Here is a 21,373-nt window from a genome sequence, read left to right as displayed (position 1 = left end):
ACCGAAATATCTTTTAAGTATATTTTAAAAATAAATCGTTATATTAAGTTCTGACTCAAAATAAACTCTTTAATACTTAAATTAAGGGTATGATGAGGTTGAAATAGTTAGAAAGAAAAGAAAAACAAGTTTAGAGTTATGATTACGTATACCTCATTCTAACTAATTATTTGTCATTTTGAGAACTAAAACAATAATTACTTAGAAAAATCAAATAATTTGATCATGGGTATTCAGTGCGCGATATTTTGAGATTTTGATTATTATGTATTATCAACGATTATTGCAATTGTGTCTCATACTCATAATATAATAATTTGTTAATTATATATATCATCGTGATTTTTAATTATGTGACTAACGAGATAGAATAATTATTTAAACAATTTTATCTTATTTATCAGTGATTCTTATTGGGATAAATTTGATGCGCTGGAAGTATATAAATTAGAGTAATATTTTATAGTAATTTGAGTTATTAGTATTTTAAAGAATTTTGTAAATAATAATATTTTTTTTTGAAAGAAATAAGAAAAATAGGATGAACCAGTCACGTGCATGGCACGTCCTTGTCGCCCCCCATCCTTGTAGCTCTATCAACCTGTTTCTCTAGCATCGAACTTTTCTTTTTCCACGGAAAGTGACAGTCATTCCTTCATTGCAAGCGCCAAACTCTCTCTCTCTTTCTCGTCTGTACACACCGAAACAATCCTTTTCAACTGAACTTCAAGATCAAGCTTTGACACTTCCTCAACTCCTAGGCCTCTCGCTCTCGCTTTGCTTTTCCTTTTCGTTCCCTCTATGGAAGTTTGAAGCAGAACCACTTTTTCAGGCTCTAAATTCGCATTCATTCATTCATTTCCTTTCCCATCAAAGATCAAGGTCTTAAAGCCCGCCCATAACCCATCATTTTCTTGGGTTTTGTTCTTCCTCGCTGGCAAAGCGTTCCGCCAAAGCGTAATCCTTTGAACAACTAAAAATTCATCGTCAAAATTCAAGTCCCATTTCGAGGTTTCCGAGAAAGATATTCAATCGGTTAAACACACACACACACACACACACACTTTATAAAGAGTTTCGGATCTGTAAAACGCAGAACCTGTCGTTGTTTCGATGATTTCGGCCTTACCCACCGTTTGAAATTCAGTTGTAATTGGATTCTGATGCTAAAACTCCACAGTTTAGATGTCGAAGGAAGGGTAGAAAAGCGGTGCAAGGTCAGAAAAAGAGGCTGTTCTTCGTCGTCGTCTACCTCGTTGGTTCGCAGTTATCGACTGAAACGAGCGATTTTGGTTCGGAAAAGAGGCGGGTCGAGCACGCCTGTGCCTACTTGGAAGATGGGATCAAGATCCCCGCCAGGTGTTCTACAAAATGCCAAAGCCAGTAAGCATCACACTCCTTCTCAGGATCTCTCTGTTTCGGCGCGAAAATTGGCTGCGACTCTGTGGGAGATCAGTGAAGTTACGAATGCGTCCCCTAAAATGGAAGAGAGTGGCGAAGGTAGAAGTGATATGGACGCGAGAACCAGAGAGAGAATGGTGAAGGTCTTGAAATCTAGTTCTATGATGCCTAATACTTGTGATCCAACTCATTCGCTTGTTGAAGGGGTAGGTGGCTTCAATTTTTTGGTGACAATTGGTTATCTTCTGTTTGCCTTGAATTAGACAATGTTTTGTTTATATAATCAACTGAAACTCCAAAACCCTTTAATCTTGATTTTCTGGGTTTGGTGGTGTTAGAATTTGCAGAAGATGGACAGATCTAAAGCTGGTGGTCACCGAAGAAGATCATCGGTCATTCCTCAATTGGGAGGCTTGGATTCTATTAGGAATGCCAGCACTGCGGAGGTATTCATACTAATCTTGGTTAAATGTTGTTAAAGTTTTATGGTTTGATGATTCCAGTATCCTTGGATGATATATTTTACAAGCTTATAAGGAACTGGTAACATTGATCAATCACAAATTGCATGAATTGTTGGCCCATCTGGGGCTTCATATAGTAAGCAACCAAGGAATTCAATTTCTATTACTTAGCTATGAAACGATAAGGAAATTGATGCAGGGGCTTCCTTTTGATATTATAGGTCGTCCTCCATGATATTTATTTTAGCTGGAGAAGTGACTAGGAGAAGTGAAAAGGAATAAGAGAAATACACTGTACAAACCCTCCCTCCGATCTCTGCCTTAAATTTTCCCGTTGAGCATTTTCATGAGTTGTTAGCATTTGGAACTATCCTACAGGACGATTCTTTCTGTTGCTGAAATGCATTCTAGGAAACGGACAAACCCCATGTTAGCTCCAAGGAACAAAGAACATGTGGTTGTTCACCTAGCTGCCCCACCAAACCAAGAACTTCGTGTGGTTGATTCCAAACACAATTTTCATAGAAGTGAAAATTTGTTTGTCCATGAGTGCTTGTTCTGAACTTTGCACAAAATTGAAAATAACATAGATTCATTGAGCTTTATATTGTTCTAATTTACAGAGCTAACTATATGAACGGTAATGTTTATTTTTGCACAGATGGAAACTCAATTTCATGATCAAATTCCGAGTGGATATGTGATTGGTGTTAAGGCCCGTTTGAGGGATGTTAGTAATGGCCTGGCTGCATCTAAAGAGCTCTTGAAGGTATTGAATCGCATTTGGGTTCGGGAGGAACAACATTCATCAAGCATGACCCTTGTGTCTGCCCTGCGTTTTGAACTTGATCGAGCTCGGATGCAGGTTGATCAGTTAATCCTGGAGCAGCGATCGAACTGCTATGAAATTGATTACCTTCTAAAGCAGTTTGCTGAAGAAAAAGCAGCTTGGAGAAGCAAGGAGAGAGATAGAATCCGCAGTGCCATCTCGTCTATTGCTGCAGAACTCAAGGTAGAGAAGAAACTGAGAAGACAAACTGAAAGACTGAACAAGAAGCTGGGCAGAGAATTGGCAGACACAAAAGCATCTCTTTCTAAGGCAGTCAAAGAGCTCGAAAGTGAGAAGAGGGCAAAAGAAATATTGGAGCAAGTCTGTGATGAATTAGCCAGAGGGATTGGAGAAGACAGGGCAGAGGTGGAAGAAATGAAGAGAGAATCAGCCAAGGTTCATGAAGAAATGGAAAAGGAGAGACAGATGCTCCAGTTAGCTGATGTGTTGCGTGAGGAGAGAGTCCAGATGAAGTTGTCTGAAGCTAAATATGAGTTTGAGGAGAAAAACGCAGTTGTGGAAAAGCTGAAGAGTGAACTTGAGGCATGCTTAAGAACCAAAATAGACAAAGAGAAATACAATGGCTCTCCTAACTTCAACAGAATCAAGGAACTTGAGCAGTATTTGAGGGCAACTCTTGGTGCATCACATCAAAATGGACAGAGAGAACATGATGAAGGTGGAGTCATGGATGGGGAGGAACACGAAGGGGATGATTCAGCTGATAGTGATCTTCATTCTATAGAGTTAAACATGGACAACATTAGCAAGAGCTACAATTGGAGTTACACTTTTGGTGATGCTACTCAAAATGATTCAAAGAGGAGCTCAGTTGATGAAAAACGCAAAGGAAGGAGGTCCAGCTCTCAGAGAAGTCAGAGAACCAGAACTAGCTTGGAAAGAAAAATCTCCGATGGCATGGAGTGGGAATTTGGCACTAATGGGCAGGGAAATGCAGATGGCTTTGACAGGAGAAGGTTATCAGAACTTGCTTCTGAATCTTGGAGAAAAGATTATGAAGATGAAATTGAGAGATACCAAATGGTAAGAGATCTGAGAGAGCACATCTTGTCTGGTGCCAGAATAACGTCTTCCCAGGGCTTTGCAAGTCCTGATTCACAGATAGACCTGTCCTTGCCTTCACAGGATCCTGCCAGTGTGGCATGCAATGGTTGATGCTATCATAGGGGGTTGCCTTGAAGGCAAGAGGCTGGTGGTTCCCAATACTGTTGAGATAGTAAATAGTTCCCTTATATGCATGTCTCCGCGGCTATTACTTTACTTGCATCTGAACAGATCAATCGACATTTCCAGCGGCGCTCTCTCTGTTACAAGTCAATTGCTGAACTTTCTGATGCAAGACCAGGAGTAGATACTTCGTGCATTTTTATTGGTAACTTCTAAATTTGTCTGTAAAAGACCTGCTGCTATTAAGGGCATCACATATGCTATACATACGGTACCTACACTTTGTTGTTAATGCTCCCTATATCAACTGCATCTTCCACGATTTCTCTTTGTTTTGGTTGTTGTTCCTCATTAACCAAATGATTGGGCCAGCCACTGATCTCAGTTTGGATATTGGCTTTGAAACCGTGGGTGGTTCGTTTGACAACTTGAAAACAATGGGGTGTCTCAATTATCTTGCCTAATTTGGACCCATCTGCTCCCACGTTACTTCCAGTATTGAGCTGGGACCATCTGGCTCGCACAATTCAAATTTGAATTTGTATCTCAATAATGTTAATGCCAATTTGACAGTTCTTAGCTGAGGAGGATGACTTTTGGTGCTGTTGGCCTGCTGACATGAAACAGATACATTTACATAGTGTATTTGTTCCAATGTTTTTTATATTCTAGTTCTAGTGCAAAAACAACAATAACACATCCAAGTCTTTATTCCATTGTGTTAGGTCAACTACATTAATATTAACTTGTCATTTTTTTTTTTTTTCCATGGCTTTTATCTTTAATGAAACCGATGTATCTCGCATCAGTTTGGCACGTTCTAGTAAAAAGAGTAAAACCAAAAAACACGATAAGCAAAAAAGAGAGGACAGTGTCTTGATTTTAAATTTTTGATGGAAGGGTATTCAATGGAGTCCGGTTTTGTAAACATTATTACCAGCTCTTCAAGAGTTCTGAGAACTGCCACGTTAGGTGTTTCTTAATTGGAATTCCAAAGAACTTATCTTAGATTCTGGTGGAGAGTTATAGCATTTGCAGCCCTCTGCAGAGATGGGCCCCTTCCGTATGCCGTCTGATTGCTCATCTTTGGTTATGTATCCGAACCAAAGTAGCACATTTTATCCTCAAAAAACTATTTAAGGGTTATAAATCTTAATTTCACTAATCGAGTCGGCCCAGCAATTACGCTAGAGACTTACAGAATCTAACTTGTTTAATGACATTATTATTGTTGTTATAGTTTGGACCTTCATATTTGGTCCGACAGACAGAAGCAGCTCGGCTCGGCTCGGCCCACTGTTTTAATCCATCTCAATAGACTAAAAATTATTATTGTATTAGATAGATAGTTTTTTTTTGTTATCATACGAGGATAGTGATTCTTTTTATTTGAGTGCGTGTCTCGAAGTAGCATGAAAATTTTAAACAGGGCAAAATCGTAATTTCAAACCACCTCGGCGCACGTAAAAAAAGTCATTAACCATTAATCAGATGATTAAATTCAACATAATCAGCATTTACTGGGAGCAGCTCAACAGTGAGTGAGGGCCAAAAAGTGCCAGAAACGGCATGTTTTAACTTCGGTCGCAGCCCCACAATCTCTGCCCCCGCATCTTCCAAATCTAATGTCCGCCTGCGCTCCATCGGGCGGCGACCCGACCCACCTCGCCGACAACCCGCAGGAACCCGACCACAGCCCCAACGACGGCCATTTCTTCCCGCCGGACCCTCTCCTGGAGCCTGGATCCTTCATCGACACTGCACCGGATCTGATCCCGGGACAACCCGCTGGAAACGGCGACCAGGTCGGCGATGAACGGAATATCCATGGACCACCGGGGGACGGCGTCTCGAGCTCTGCGGATGGAATGACCGAGTCTGCGGCTGCAGAGTCTACGCCGTCGGGACGGAAGGGAGCGCCGGCGGCGGACGGTTTGGCAGAGACACCGAATTGGTTGCCGGACGGCTGGCGGGTCTTAACTAAGGTTCGGGCTTCTGGTGCCACCGCTGGATCGACTGATAGGGTAATTTCTACTTGCTTTTGAGAATTTTTCTTTTTATATGGGTTGTTTGCAGCTCTGTGTGGAAGTGTATATGGACGTATTGGAGACATATAGATGCACGACTTGTGTAGATTGAAATTCCTTTGCTTCTTTGCACTATGGTAGTGATTATGTTATTCATTTGGGAAATATTGGGAGTGATTCGGAGAAAGATTTTGTCTGGGCGAGACCAAGAATTGTGTTTTTCCGGTCTAAGGTGAAATTGCCACCCCGGGCGCCCCCCACACTCGGCCCGACAGGACGTGGGAGGAGATTAATCATGGTGATCCAGCCGGATGCAGTGGCTAGACCCGGACTCACCGCGCACAAGGAGCCCCCTCACTTTGGAGAGAGGTAACTCACACTGCCGCTTGCAAGACTCGATTCATAGTCTTGGTCCAAGATTCATCACGGAAGGCACTTTGTGCCCCCCTTCTTGACCAACTGGGCTGCCCATGCGGGCAAATAAGAATTGTGTTTTTTCTTTTCTGCGCTACCTGGATGTCATTCTAAATATTGCCAACTCTTGTTGTTTTGTTAGCATAGTCCTAGGATTTGTTCAGTTTAAGATAAGGAAAAGCTAAGTTGATCTGGTTTTATTCTGGAAAAAGATAGGGATCTGGTTTTATTCTGGAAAATGTTATAGAAAACATTTTCCAATTTTCAACTCCAATTTACAACTCAACAGGCCCTGACATTTTATGTTTCAAGAAACAATAGCATTCATATCTAGTAAACATCTTTTTGATTTCTTCCAATTCATAGTATAAAGTTGAAAAGTTATTTGAGTTTCCTATTCTTAATAGGAGATTCAACAATTTAACAGAAAATTGGAGTTGAAAAATTAGAAAACATTTTCTATAACTGAATAGGCCTTTATCTTTTACTTTTAGAGATATTCTTTATTGGATGAATCACTCAGTGGATGAAGTCTCGCTCCCATACAATTGCATGAAATGCAGCCAGCACCGGGGTGCTCTATTTCTCTTTTACTGTTAAGGAATTCTCCTTTTTCTTATTTTTAATAATGTGTTTTCTTGGTAGTTTCTTGCATATGCTTGATTCTGATTCCGTAGTCCCTCTAGATGAAGATGGAGTCAGCTACTTGAATTCTTGACCTTTAGCTTTCTCTGCATGGTTATAATCTCTGTAAGGCCCTGTATCTAATGCCATTTCCTTTCTCTCTCTACAAATTTTCTCCATTTTCACTCGCCTTACAGGTGTCCCTCTAGAAATTTCTGATCTTGATTTCCCTAAATCTTAGCAATTGTAATTCGAGTATTTCCCCTTGGGGTTAACAGCATCGTGAATGAGACTATACTGCCTTTTGGTAGAATTAATTCCCTCAGATAGATAAAAGCAATAAAATATGATCGATTTTTTTCCTAATCAAATTACTAGTGTAATGAATATCTATTTGTATCAAACTTACAAGTTGCTTTGATTGGGAATTTTGGTTGGAAGGGTATTCAGTGAGGCTGGTTTTGTCGTCATCACCAGCTCTTCAAGAGTTCTGAGAACTGCCATGTCAGGTGTTTTTTAATTGGAGTGCCAAAAAACTTACCTGTATTCTGGTGGAGAGTTATAGCATTTGCAGCAATGCTGGCTTTGTCCTCAGTGTCAGCTAAAAACACCTGCATAGATGGGCTCTTCTATATGCCTTTTTATTGCTTATCTTTGGTTATATCCAAACCAAAGTACCACTATTTATCCTTCAAAAAATAAATGATTATAAGTCTTAATCTCATGAGGTGAGGTTGGCCCGGCAATTGAACTAGGGGCTTACAAAATCTGACTTGTTTGACGCTATTATCATGAGGAGAGATTTTAGTTTGGACCTTGATATTTGGTCCAACTAGATGGACCAAAACAGTGGGCTGAGCAAGCAAGGGTGAAATTTGGAAATTTGCCCATTCAGCCCACCATTTCATTCCATCCCATCAGACCAAAAATTTTTATCCTAAGTTTGGTTATCATACAAGGACAATGATTCTTTTTGTTGAGGAGGAATTCGCGATAAAGAAGAAACTGGAAGGCCAGATTGAATAGAAAAGCAATAATGCCCCTGCCATTACAAAGAAATAGGAAAAGATGAGGCTTCATCTATTCCTAAGAAGTAGGAGGAAACTTAGCATAAAATTTAGGAGAAAATTTCTCCCTTATCTATTGTTGTTTTTGTAATTTAAATTCCTAGATTTTAGTTAGATTTTCTGTATTTAATAGGCTGCGTGTATCATAGAAAGTGTGTGAAGTTGATATTTTTCGTTCACCCCTATTTGCTTAGAGTTTATTCCTAATTCCTCTAGGCTTGTTCATGGTATCAGAGCCTCCAGTTCTGTAAATTCTATACCTATTATAATTCCATACAGATGGCTTCAAGATGGTTGCTTCTTCCCCAACCAGCGAAGCATCAATGATCTGCCCTACAAGCTCAAGATCGTTACTCCCAAATGCTGCTTCCAATTCCCTAGACAACCACAACCTACAAATCAAGGGGGAGAACAACATACCTTTGCAGGGGGAGACTCCTAGTGCAGACCAAGGTATGGAAGGTAGAAATATTAGCGTGTTTCCTGAGATAGTTACATCCTTTACTCCTATTCCTAATTGTGTTACTAATCAAGGGGGAGAACAGCAGCAACAAATTCTAAAAGAAATTGCTGCTAAATCTCAGCCACCTTTTCAGGTGTACTCTTGAAAAAAGAACTTTGAATCAAAGCAAAGCCATTCATGGACCCCGGAAAATGGTCTGGTACTTGAGGAGGATGAAAAAGCTGAAGTGGCAGTACCTATTGATGAAAATGTTAGAGCAGATGGTGTTGAAAATACAAAGCCGTGCAGAGCCTGAGTATGATTTAGATGTTCCAATTGCCTGGAGAAAGGGGGTAAAATCATGCACTAAATATCCTATCTCTAATCATGTGGCATACTCTCAATTATCTCCAAGTTTTAGGGCATTCACAACTAGAATTGATGAAATGCAAATTCCTAGGAATATCAATGAGGCTCTACAAACACTTCATTGGAAAAGGGCAGTGATGGAGGAAATGGAAGCACTAGAGAAAAATGGTACATGGGAAGTGGTGAGTTTACCTCAAAATAAAAGTGTAATAGGTAGCAAATGGGTTTTTACAATTAAACACAATTATGATGGAAGTATTGAGAGGTATAAGGCTAGGTTAGTAGCCTAAGGATTTACTCAAACACACGGCATAGACTACGATGAGACTTTTGTGCTGGTTGCAAAGTTCAACTCTATATGTGTATTGTTATCCATGCCAGTTAATTTAGATTGGGAATTGCATTAATTAGATATAAAAAACGCATTTCTCAATGGTGACCTAGAATAAGAGATATATATGAAGATTCTTCATGGTTTTGAAGAAAAAGGAAGAGTGTGCAGATTAAAGAAGTCATTGTATGGGTTGAAACAGTCTCTTAGGACATGGTTTAAAAGGTTTAGCACAACCTTAAACCAACTACGGTATCAATAGGGGCATTTGGATCACACCTTGTTCACTAAACATGTTGCAAATGGTTTGAAAATTATTATAATTGTTTATGTAGATGATATTATTATCACATGTGACAATCAACAGGAAATAAAGGCTCTTAAAGGTCAATTACAACAATCATTTGAGGTCAAAGACCTTGGACAATTGAGGTACTTCTTAGGAATGGAGGTAGCAAGGAGTGAGGAGGGCATTTACATCTCACAAAGGAAGTATACATTGGATCTACTAAAGGAGACAGGTAAGTTGGGCTGCAAACCAACTAGCACCCCTTTGGAACCTAATTGGAAATCTAACAAGAATGGGACATATACTACTATGGAGAAGGGTGGATATCAAAGGTTAGTTGGAAAACTAATTTATTTGACTCTTACACGATCTGATATTACATATGTAGTAAGTGTAGTGAGTCAATTTATGCATTCACCCACTAGCAAACATCTTAATGCTACCTATCATATCCTAAAATATTTGAAAGGAACTCCTAGTAAGGGAATTATGAGAAAATAATGAGGAGAGAAAAATCTAAGAGATTAGCCTCTCTTAGCTTGTTATTTATAATAAGTATAATGGGTCTTAAACTTATGGGCTTAATCTAATTATAAAATAAAACACACACATATAATAATTATAATATATACTAATAATTCTAACACTCTCCCTCAAGTTGGAGCATAGATATCATATGCACCAAGTTTGTTACAAATATATTCCACTTGAGCACCCTTTAGAGATTTGGTAAGTTGATCATTGGAGTTCACAAACTCTGTAACAATAACACCTGCAACCAGCTTTTCTCTAACAAAGTGACAGTCAATTTCAATATGCTTAGTTCGCTCATGGAATACTAGATTGGAAGCAATGTGTAAGACAACATGATTATCATAAATAAGTGTCATAGGAGACACTTCACAAAACTTGAGTTTCTGCACGAGTTGTTTAAGTCAGATGAGCTCACAAGTTGCATTAGCCATAACCCGATACTCTTCCTCTGCACTAGATCTAGCTATTACATTCTGTTTCTTACTTTTCCAAGAAACCAAATTTCCTCCCACAAGAACACAATACCCATAAGTTAACTGACGATCAAAAGGAGATCCTGCCTAATTTACATCTGCATAACAACAAATATTTGTGTGTCCCTTATCCTCATAGAATAGCCTTTTACCTGGTGCTCTTTTGATATATCTCAGAATCCGGATAACAATATCCCAGTGAGAATCACATGGAGAACTGAGAAACTGGCTAACTACACTCACAGCAAAAGTAATGTCAGGACGAGTGACTGTGAGATAGTTCAGCTTGCCTACCAATCTCTTATACCTTACAGGATCTGAATAAAGCTTCCTTTGTCCCGGCAAGAGTCGACATTCGGATCCATTGGGGTGTCAACTAATTTGCAATTCACTGTACCAATTTCTTCTAAGATGTCAAGTGTATACTTTCTCTGAGAAATTAAGATACCATCTCATGATTGAGCAACTTCAATACCCAAGAAATATCGAAGTCGGCCTAGGTCTTTGGTTTGAAAGTGTTGATATAGATGTTCCTTCAGCTTCTGTTTTCCAACTTGATCACTCCCTGTGATAACAATGTCATTTACATAAATAACAAGGTAGATACATAAGGAAGAAGAATGTGATAAAAAATCGAATGATCAGCCTCACTTCGAGTGAGACCAAAGGTTTGAACCACAGTGTTGAACCTGCCAAACCACGCTTGTGGAGATTGTTTCAGACCATAGAGAGACTTCTTGAGCTTGTAAACTACATTGGACTCTCATTGAGCAACAAAACCAGGTGATTGCTCCATATATACCTCTTCTTGCAAGTCACCATGAAGAAAGACATTTTTAATATCAAGTTGATAAAGTGGCTAATAACGCGTAGCAGCTAGAGAGAGAAATAGGCAAACAGAGGCCATTTTCGTAATAGGAGAGAAAGTATCGTTGTAATCTAGCCCATAGATCTATGTAAAGCATTTGGCAACTAAGCGGGTCTTAGACGTTCCACCTGGCCATCAGGACCTACTTTGGGAGTGAATACCCAACGACAACCAATGGGAGTCTTTCCTGGTGGTAAAGACACAAAATCTCAAGTATCATTTGAATGTAAGGCGTCAATCTCATCTAACATAGCTTGGCGCCAACCAGGATGGAACATAGCTTCACCTGTGGTTTTAGGAATAGAAACGAATGAAAGACTCGAAACAAAGGCACTATAAGAAGGAGACAAATGGTCATAGCATAAAAAGTTATAAATAGGATGGGGATTACGAGTAAATCGTGTACCTTTGCAAAGAGCAATAGGGAGATTGTTGGGCTCAGGATCCGAGGTAGGAGGGACCACAGACGGAGAGAACGAGTTAGGAGAGTCTTGGGTTAGAGGAATGCTGGCGCTAGTAACAAGATGAGAACGACAGTGATATGTAAGAAGTGGAGGAGCCGTGGTAGGTGGACTAGAAAATGGTAGAGTAGGCACCACAGAGGAGACAGATGGACCCAAGGAGGACAGCGGAAGAAAAGAAAAAGGAACAGGCAAAACCTGGTAAAGACTTTGTGAATCAGGCTGAGCAACCGGAACAAAAAACTAATGTTCAAAAATGTGACATCAGCAGAGAAAAAATAGCGATTCAGCTCAGAAGAGTAACACTTATAGCTTTTTTGCAACCGGGAATAGCCGAGGAAGATACACTTGAGAGATTTTGCAACAAACTTATCCTGTCGAGGTGAAAAAGAATGCACAAAACAGATACATCCAATGACACGAAGAGGAACATAATAAAGTGGCTGTGTAGGGAACAAAAGGGAATGAGGAATTTGCTCCTGTAACGCTGAAGATGGCATGCGATTGATTAGATAACATGCAGTTAGAACAGCATCACCCCAAAATTTGGTGGGAAGATTGGCATGTAAAAGGAGCGTCCGTGCAGTCTCAATAAGATGGCAATTCTTATGCTCAGCAACACCATTTTGTTGAGGTGTGTAAGGACAAGAGCATTGATACAGGATGCCATTAGCAATCATAAAGGTAGTAAATGGAGAAGAAAAATACTCAGGGGCATTATCACTACATAAGGCACGTATAGAAACTCCAAACTGTGTTTTTATTTTAGCAGTAAATGTCTGAAAAATAGAAAACAACTCGGACCGACTCTTCATAATAAACAACCAAGTGCAACAAGAAAAGTTATCAATGAAAGTAACGAAATATGAAAAACCAAGAGTAGAATTGACGCAATTGGGCCCCCATACATCATAGTGCATAAGGGAAAATGGAGCCTCAACCCTATTATTGACTCGACGAGAAAAAGAATGATGAGCGTGTTTACCACGCTGACATGCCTCACAATTAAACATGGACAATGACGACAAACTAGGAACTAATTTCTTCAGTTTGGAGAGACTGGGATGATCGAGACGATGATGGAGAAGATTTGGGGAAGCGACATTAGTGCAAGCTACTGGTGAACTAGGCACAGCAAGATGATAGTGATCTTGTGACTCACGTCCGACACCAATTGTCCGCCCCGTACCCTGGTCCTGAACACAAACAGAGGTAAGAGTAAAGAGAATAGAACAATTAAGGGTTTTGGTGAGTTAGCTAATTGAAATCAAATTAAAAAGACTATCAGGAACATATAAAACAGAATTTAATGAGAAAGAAGAGGTGAATGTGATTTGGCCGATCTTTTTAACTGCAGTTTTGGTACCATCAACCAGGGTAACAGTAGGTAAAGTATCAGAATAGGTAAGTGAGGAGAAAAGAAGTTCATTACCACACATATGGTTAGTGGTGCTAGAATCTATAATCCAAGAAATACCAGATGAGCCTTGAGCAACACAAGCAACGGGATTACTAAGATGAGACTGTTGGGTGGCCTGGAACTTCAGGAAGGCATCATACTTAGCTGCAGACATAGGTACCAATTGTGAACCTGGTGGAGATTGAGCAGGATTAGGATCGCTCTGAAATACATGACCTGCACTGATAGATGATGCAGGTGGAGCAGCTGGCCGATCATGTTTCTTCTAGCATTTATCCTCAAGATGACCTAGTTTCTTACAAAATATACACTGTGGACGTGAGCGATTATTATTGCGTCCTCTATTTCCTCCGACGATGGAAGCCTGAGGTACAAGAGCTGAAGATTCGGCTGGAGGAACAACATGAGAAGAAGAAGACATACCATGTGCACTTATCATATTCAACAACTTTTTGAAAGAGTCCTTCATGGTAGCGCTAGTGGAGCTAGTCAAGATTTGATGTCTAATTAGCTTCTGGCACACTTTCAACCTTTGTGGTAAGATGATCCACTTGATCTTGTCTTTTGAACCACATTTTGATAGAGGCTGCTCTTGAGAGATAATTGGCAGACCCTATCAACTTGATAGTGGTAATATTAGTTGTCCCAAGATTGGAGACAACAAAGGATTGAGAGGCAGCAGGGGCAACGACAGAAATCGAAGCGGGAGTAGTACCGGCAGAAACCGCGTCACTGAAGTTAGACATTGTGAGGATTTTGACACTAGAAGTAGCTTTAGGCGTCGTTGGTAGTCAGATCTAGAGAATCTGGAGAAAGAAGACTAGCGAACGCGTTGTCACGCGTTAGCGAGTGGAGGCGCATGTCCGGTCTAGCGGCGGTGATTCTTTGGCGGTCGACCAATCTGGAGGCGGCGAACCCCAGGGTGGTGGCGGTGTGGGGAGGTTGTGGCCGTACAGTGGGGTTTCGGTATAGGCAGTGACAGTTAGGGTTTAAAAGTCGCTGGAGAACGATACACAGCGACGGCTAGGGTTTTTGTCTCACCGGTGACTCTGATATCACGTGAGAAAATAATTAGAAGAGAAAAACCTAAGAGACTAGCCTCTCTTAGTTTGTTATTTATAATAAGTATAATGAGCCTTAAACCTATGGGCTTAATCTAATTACAAAATAAAACACACACATATAATAATTATAATATATACTAATAATTCTAACATGAATCTTATTCAAGAAGAATGAAGACAGAGGAATTCAGTGTTTTGTAGATTCTGATTGGATAGGTTCTTTAGAGTACAATAAATCCATTTCCCGGTTCTACACCAAGGTATGGGGAAACTTGGTGACATTGAGGAGCAAGAAGCAGAGTGTAGTGGCTAGAAGCAGTGCTGAGGTAGAATACCAAGTCATAGCTCAAGGTATATGTGAGGTAATATGGTTGGAAAAGTTTATGGAAGATTTGAAGATACAAAATGCTACTCCTACAAGGCTATACTGTGATAGCAAGTCTCATATAAGTATAGAAAATAATCTAGTCCAATATGACCGAATGAAACATGCGAGGGTAGATAGACATTTTATCAAGCAAATGATTGAAGATGGTGGTATCAATCTGGTATATATTCTTATAGGTATAAAAGAAGCTGATATCCTCACTAAGGCAATGAACAAACAAGGATTTGAGCTGATTAGAGACAAGTTGGGAATGAAAGGCATTTATTCACCAGCTTGAGGGGGAGTGTTGAGGAAGAATTCACAATAAAAAATAATCCGGAAGACCAGATTGAATAGAAATGAGATAAAGCCCCAGCCGTTCCAAAGAAATAGGAAAAGATGAGGCTTCATCTATTCCTAAGAAGTAGGAGAAAACTTAGCAGAAAATTTAGGAGAAAATTTCTCCCTTATCTATTGTTGTATTTGTAATTTAAATTCCTAGATTTTAGTTAGATTTTCTGTATTTAATAGGCTGCATGTATCATAGAAAGTGTGTGAAGTTGATATTTTTCGTTCACCCCTGTTTGCTTAGAGTTTATTCCTAATTCCTTTAGGCTTGTTCACTTTTTACCAAATGCATGTGCTGAGGTGATTTGAAATTATAATTTTATGCTTGCTTGCTTTAAAATTTTAAATAGGGGTAAAATAATAATGTCAAACTACCTTGGCACATGTAGAAAAAAATCATTATCCACTAATTAGTTCATTAAATTCAACTAAATCAGCATTTACTGGGAGCAACCATATAATACCCCGAAATTTTTCTAGTTAAGCCTAATTAAATTTTGATGACAATTTTTTTAAGTGGTATTAGATGTGATATCTGGGAATTTTATTGAAATTTTGGATAGTAAAATTATTTTTAATTTAATTAAAAATATGTTGAATGTGGTGTAGTGATAATTTGGCAAATTATTAGGCCTTAGAGGGAATCTAAGGGAACTAAACATGAATTTACAAAGAAAGTGTGCCTAAATGTAATTTGCCAAAATTATATAAATTGACCAATTTTGCTAAGTTAGGATGCTAACATTGAGTGTGAAATTCAACCAAATCAAATCAAATTGGGTTGAGACCAATATTAAGCTTTGTAAATGGGATTAAGACAAACCCATCAGATGAACCTATCAGACCTAATTTCATCCGAAATCTTGAAGTGGGTTGAATGATATTGCATTCCGAAGCTGGTTAAAACACATAACAGGTTGGTCAAGCAGCCTTCTTTGAACTTGAATAAAATCCAAATGTGCCTGGATTAACACAAACTGCAAGATAACAGTTCGGGTAGGTCACTTTGGACTCAAATTCTGATTAATCAACTTCAAATCAAATTGAACTGTCTTACAGGCCTTGTAAACAATATGGAAGAGAGCAACCTGGTGTTTTTGGAACGGATTTCTGATCTCTGGCGGCTAAGATATTAGAGGGCGAATATTGACAAAAATAACCTTGAAAATTATAAATTGTCACCAAACCCAAACACTCCAACTTTCCAAACTTGAGCCAAATCTCTAAATTGAGGCTCAAATCAGTTTTGGAAGCAATCAGAGACCAACATAGATAAAAAAGATTGAATTTCAGATTGAACTTGGCTAGAAACTTGAGTGTATAATCGCAACTGTATATATATATATATTTAAACAATCAAAAAATGGAAGCTTTTTGGCTATAAAAATAGGTAATGGTGTGCATAGTTTGGTTTTTGAAAAAAAAGAACAAACTGAACTGCTTGGTTTTTCTAAATGGCCAAGTTGAAGTTGAACCAAGAGTGAATAAAAACTGAAATGAAACCAAACCGCTCAGTTTGGGTTTTTAAATAACTGAGCCTTTTTTCTTTTTTATATCAAAATATGGACAAAAAAACTTGAAACTATAAGAACTAGCGAATAATTGAATAACAATAACTAAAAGTAAGTAGTATAATCTATTGGATGATAAGATAAGATGCTCTGAGTTTTAAAGGGAGATAGGATTGATGGAGATAAGATAAGACTTCAAGATTGGAAGGATGACACAGCTTAGAAGATAAGATAAGCTACCAAATTTAAAGGGATGATGCAGCTGGAAGAAGAAGATAATTCTGAATTTTAAATATCAGTTGCTGTTTGTCATGAACCTAGGGTTCATAATGGGCTGAAATTGGCATTCGGAGGGATCCGAGAGGCTTAGGATTAAGAACAGAAAGTTTAGAGGGATATTTGGACAGAAATGGGGGAAGGATGTAGAGAGAAATGAGGGAGAGAAGTAGAGAGAAAATGAGAGGGAGAATTGTAGAGAGAGAATCAGATTTTCATTCATTCAATTCAAGCATGTTCTCTCTTCTTACAATGGGCCTTTTTATAGGCATGGTAGTTAGTTGCTTAACTAGTTTCTAACAGCATTCTAATAGCACCCATGTGTTTCTATCAACTTGTAAAAATATCCTAACAAACAATTGCAACCCTATTACAATAATGTCCTTTTATTATTCCTTGGGTCATGACACTGTTATTTATCTTTTAAAGTCTAAATTTAAAATTTTTCTTGTTTTCTAGGAGATAATAGAGATATTTTTCTTGTATAAATACCCCTTACTCGGATTCAATAAAACTCAAGTAAGCTTTCCAAGTTTTTGAGCTTATTTCATAGTATTAGAGCCAAGTCTACCCTAGATCTTGAAGTCCAAGCTCTTTGTTTGATTAAAGCATGGCTGCAAACCCACCAACTCCAACGATAATCGAGGCCTCAGCTACTAGTCCTTCTAACCCTCATTCTCAGTCCAATTTTTCTACAAACCCTATTGACAACCATTCTCTACAGATTACTTAACATAAATTGAATGAGAGTAATTTCAGAAAATGATTTCAGTTTGTATTGCTAGTGATCAAAGGGAAGGGAAGAGCTGGATACTTGATAGGAGCTACTCCTACCCCACCAAACACAACAACAAATTATGGCATATGGGAAGCTGAAAATTCGATTATTATTGCATGGCTTATCAACTCAATGGAGCCAAGGATTGGTAGAACCTATCTCTTTTACAAGACTATAAAGGAAATCTGGGATGCAGTATAAGTAATATATTCAGATTTAAAGAATACCTCTCAATGCTTTAAAATTAGATCAGCAATTCGTATAACTAAACAAGGTAACCTTAATATTACAGAATACTATAATAATGTTTTGATTGAGTTATGGCATGAGGTGGATTTATTCTACAATATTAGTTGGGAATGTTCAGCTGATAGTACAAAACATACCAAAATGTTAGAGAAGGATCGTGTTTTTGATTTTCTCCATGGTATTAACTCAAATTTGGATGAAGTTTGTGGAAGATTGTTAGGTACTAAACCCTTATCTATACTCAGAGAAGTGTTTACTGAAGTAAGGAGAGAGGAAAGTAGGTGGAGGGTAATGCTCACCCAACCTACAGACTCAATCTTAGGCCCTCAAAATTCTGCTCTTGCTATTGTCAAAAGGGAGGATATTCTGTCAAGGAATCAAGGGAAGGATGAGTAGTGGTGTGACCACTGTAATAAGCCATACCACACAAGAGAAACATGCTAGAAGATTCATGGTAAGCCAGCAAATTGGAAGCCACGAAACAAAAGAGAAACAACCTAATCAGCCTATGCTACAAAAGTCTCTACCAAGACTAGAAACAGCACAAACCTAAACCTATTAGTAGAGCAGACTCAAGTCTTGTATAGGTTACTAAATCAAACTACAAGTACAAAACCCTCAAATTCTCCTACTCCTAAGCCAACAGCTTCGATGGCTCAACAAGGTATTCCTCAGTACTCACTGATATCACAAAAACTTCCTAAACATGTTTGGATAGTGGATATTGGTGCATCAGATCATATGTCAAGTTTGGCTAATTTTATGATGGATTATACACCTTGTGGCACAACTATTAATGTTTCTATGGCTAATGGCACAACTTCTCCTGCCTTGGGATTTGGAACAATTTGTTTATTAAAACTAGAGCTGAAATCTATTCTACATGTATCTGGATTGCAGTGTAATTTACTCTCAGTTAGTAAATTGACAAGAGACATGAATTGTAGGGTGCGTTTGATTGCAAGCATGGAATTTGCATGAAAATAAAATATTTTCTAGGCAATTGAACTGCTTAGAATTAAATTCCAGGGAAAATGTCAATTGAAGATATTTGATTGGCTTAATTTTCTACCTAGAAATTGTAATATTTTTTCAACTTTTGGTGTTTGATTTCCATTGAATTCTAGGGAATTGCCTAAAAATAAATCAAATATACTACACAAAATATTCAAAAAATCAAATATATATATACACAAATACACATACACCCACCTTAAAGATGGAGTCGCCACCGTCGCTGGCAGCGTGCCATCGCCGCCGTCACTGGTCGCTGTTGCCGCCATCGTCATTCACTCCTCGGCCACTCACCGTCGCTCTTGCTTGCTACCTCTTGCTTAGTCCATTGCTGCCATCACTGGCTGTGGTTGCCATCGCCGCCGCTGCCATTGTCGTTCATTCCTCGGCCGCTCACTGTCGCTCTTCGCTCGCCTTCTTGCTCGCTCAGTCCGTCGTTGCCTCTCGTTCCTCGCGATCGCTGGCCGCTCTTCTTCTCTTTCGCGCTTCCGCTCTTCTTCTTCGTCTTCTTCTCCAATTCCTTGGAATTTCTTTTCCAAGCTGCCGCTGCCGCTGCCCCCCCCCCCCCGAATTTGTTTTCTAGCAAAAGTGAGAATTGGCCATCGACCAAAAGTGAGAATTTAGATTACTTGGAAAATATAGCTAATCAAACACCATCAAAACTGGGATTTACATGGAAAATACTTATTTTTCATGAAAAATATGGCCAATCAAACAGGCCCGTAGTGTAATCTTTTTTCCATCTCACTGTATATTTTAGGACTAGTCTTCGGGAATGATGATTAGCAATGCTAAGGAAAAAAATGGTCTTTACTATATTTCAAAAGATGTTTCGGAAATCCAAAGTTCTCCACCAACCAATAAAGCAGTTTTTGTTGTAACAACCAATGCTAATGTTTTGTCATGGCATAAACGCCTAGGACACCCTAGTTTCCCATATCTAAAGTCCTTGTATCCTCACCTTTTATTAATAAAAAGCAATCTTCTATTAAGTGTGAATAGTGTACTCTTGCTAAACAACCTCGCTCTCATTATTTTATATAGCCCTATAAACCATCTAAACCTTTTTACTTGATTCATAGTGATATTTGGGGTCCTGCTAAACATCCCAATATCCCTGGTACCCGTTGGTTTATAACCTTTATTGAGAATCATATTAGAGTTTGCTGGGTTTATCTTATGAGAGAAAAGTTAGAGGCTGGTAGCATTTTCAAAAGGTTTTACAAACTTATCTTGAATGTGTTTCAATCTCTTATTCAGGTCCTCTGAATTGATAATGGCCAAGAATACTTATCTCATGATTTAACTCAATATCTATCTGAACATGGGATATCCCATTAGAGTTCATGTTCGTACACCCCTCAACAAAATGGGGTGGTTGAAAGAAAAAATAGATATCTTCTCGAGGTGGCACGAGCCATGATGTTCACTACTTATATTCCTAATTCCTATTGGGTAGAGGTTATTCTTGCAGCTTCTTACCTCATCAATCGTTTTCCCTCTAAGGCCCTTCAATTTAGAACTTCTCTCAACACTCTCTGTGACCTGTTTCCTCATGTCCATCACCTTACTTCTCTTTCCCCCAAGGTTTTTGGTTGCACTATATATGTTTACAACCATAATCCTTCTCAGACGAAATTTGAACCAAAGGCACTTAAGTGTATCTTTGTTGGATATTCTCCTTCCCAAAAGGGATACAAGTGCTATTATCCCTCATCTCGAAAGTTTTTTATGTCCTCTAATGTAATTTTCTATGAGGATCAACCTTTCTATCCTCATATATCTTTTCTAGGGGAGATTGCAAGTGTAAAGTGGCATTGGGATCCCACCATCTGTCTCCCTATGCCTGATCCTATTACCTCTCAGTTACCAATGTGTTTTTTAAGGGGGAGCATCAGCATCAACTCTTGAAACCACACTGGTAGCAGCTCCTAAACCTCTTATTACTTCCACTACTAATCTTGAAAACTTCACTATAGCTTCTAAACCCACCTTCCAGCTCCTGATAATCCCTTCTAGTTTATTCTAGGCGGCCTAAAGACCATCAACAACCTCAACACAACCAAACATTGAAGCCAGAGCCTAGTCCATCCGAGGACAACACTACAAGGATTGATGATTTGGCTGGTGATTGGGTTGTTCCTATAGCACTGTGAAATGGGGTAAAGTCATGTGTTAAGTACCCTATTCAGTGTTCTAAAAGGTGGCCTAGGCCGCTACGAATAATTGCTAATTGGCACCCCTAGATGCTGGGCCAATTAATCAGGCCCAATTAGCGCTTAGGCGGCCAAGGCGGTGCCTAGGTGCCTGGGTCGCCCAGATGTGCGTGCATGCTAATATTTAGTTGTTTGGTATTTTCCCTTTCTCTCTCATCGCGCGTCGCCTGGGTCGTCTCTTGTGGACTTGCCACTTTCTTTCTCTCTTTGCTTCCTAATTTCTCCATTGGTTTATGCTCCACTATTGTTTATAGGCACTTGGATGATAGTCTCCCACATCCGCTGGAAGCTCAATTTCGACTGCACTTGGTGCTGCCATGGAGGTAAGAAGAAGTAGTCCAGCAGATTA

General features: G+C 39.1%; 2 protein-coding genes across 4 annotated transcripts in view; both read left to right on the top strand.

Moving 5' to 3' along the window:
- The first annotated feature begins 640 nt into the window (after window positions 1-640).
- LOC127792661 (uncharacterized protein At5g41620-like) lies at window positions 641-4,212 on the top strand. 2 transcript variants are annotated; one of them, XM_052323282.1, is made up of 3 exons: window positions 641-1,607; window positions 1,749-1,847; window positions 2,527-4,212. In XM_052323282.1, exons 1-3 carry the CDS (start codon window positions 1,164-1,166, stop codon window positions 3,868-3,870), a joined length of 1,887 nt encoding a protein of 628 aa, XP_052179242.1. In that variant the 5' UTR covers window positions 641-1,163; the 3' UTR covers window positions 3,871-4,212. The 2 variants fall into 2 exon arrangements, with proteins under 2 accessions (XP_052179242.1, XP_052179234.1); XM_052323274.1 differs by having other exon boundaries at window positions 1,740-1,847.
- Window positions 4,213-5,426: 1,214 nt separating this feature from the next.
- Window positions 5,427-21,373, top strand: part of LOC127798184 (methyl-CpG-binding domain-containing protein 6-like) — a 29,657-nt gene continuing 13,710 nt past the window's right edge. For both annotated transcript variants that reach the window (XM_052331562.1, XM_052331579.1), the window contains exon 1: window positions 5,427-5,906. In XM_052331562.1, the coding sequence (XP_052187522.1) occupies window positions 5,508-5,906 (399 nt within the window). In that variant the 5' untranslated portion in view covers window positions 5,427-5,507. The remainder of the gene's footprint in view (window positions 5,907-21,373) is intronic.

The sequence above is a fragment of the Diospyros lotus genome, chromosome 1 (assembly GCF_014633365.1).
Source record: "Diospyros lotus cultivar Yz01 chromosome 1, ASM1463336v1, whole genome shotgun sequence".
NCBI classification, from domain to species: domain Eukaryota; kingdom Viridiplantae; phylum Streptophyta; class Magnoliopsida; order Ericales; family Ebenaceae; genus Diospyros; species Diospyros lotus.
This window is presented reverse-complemented; position numbering and strand designations above follow the sequence as displayed.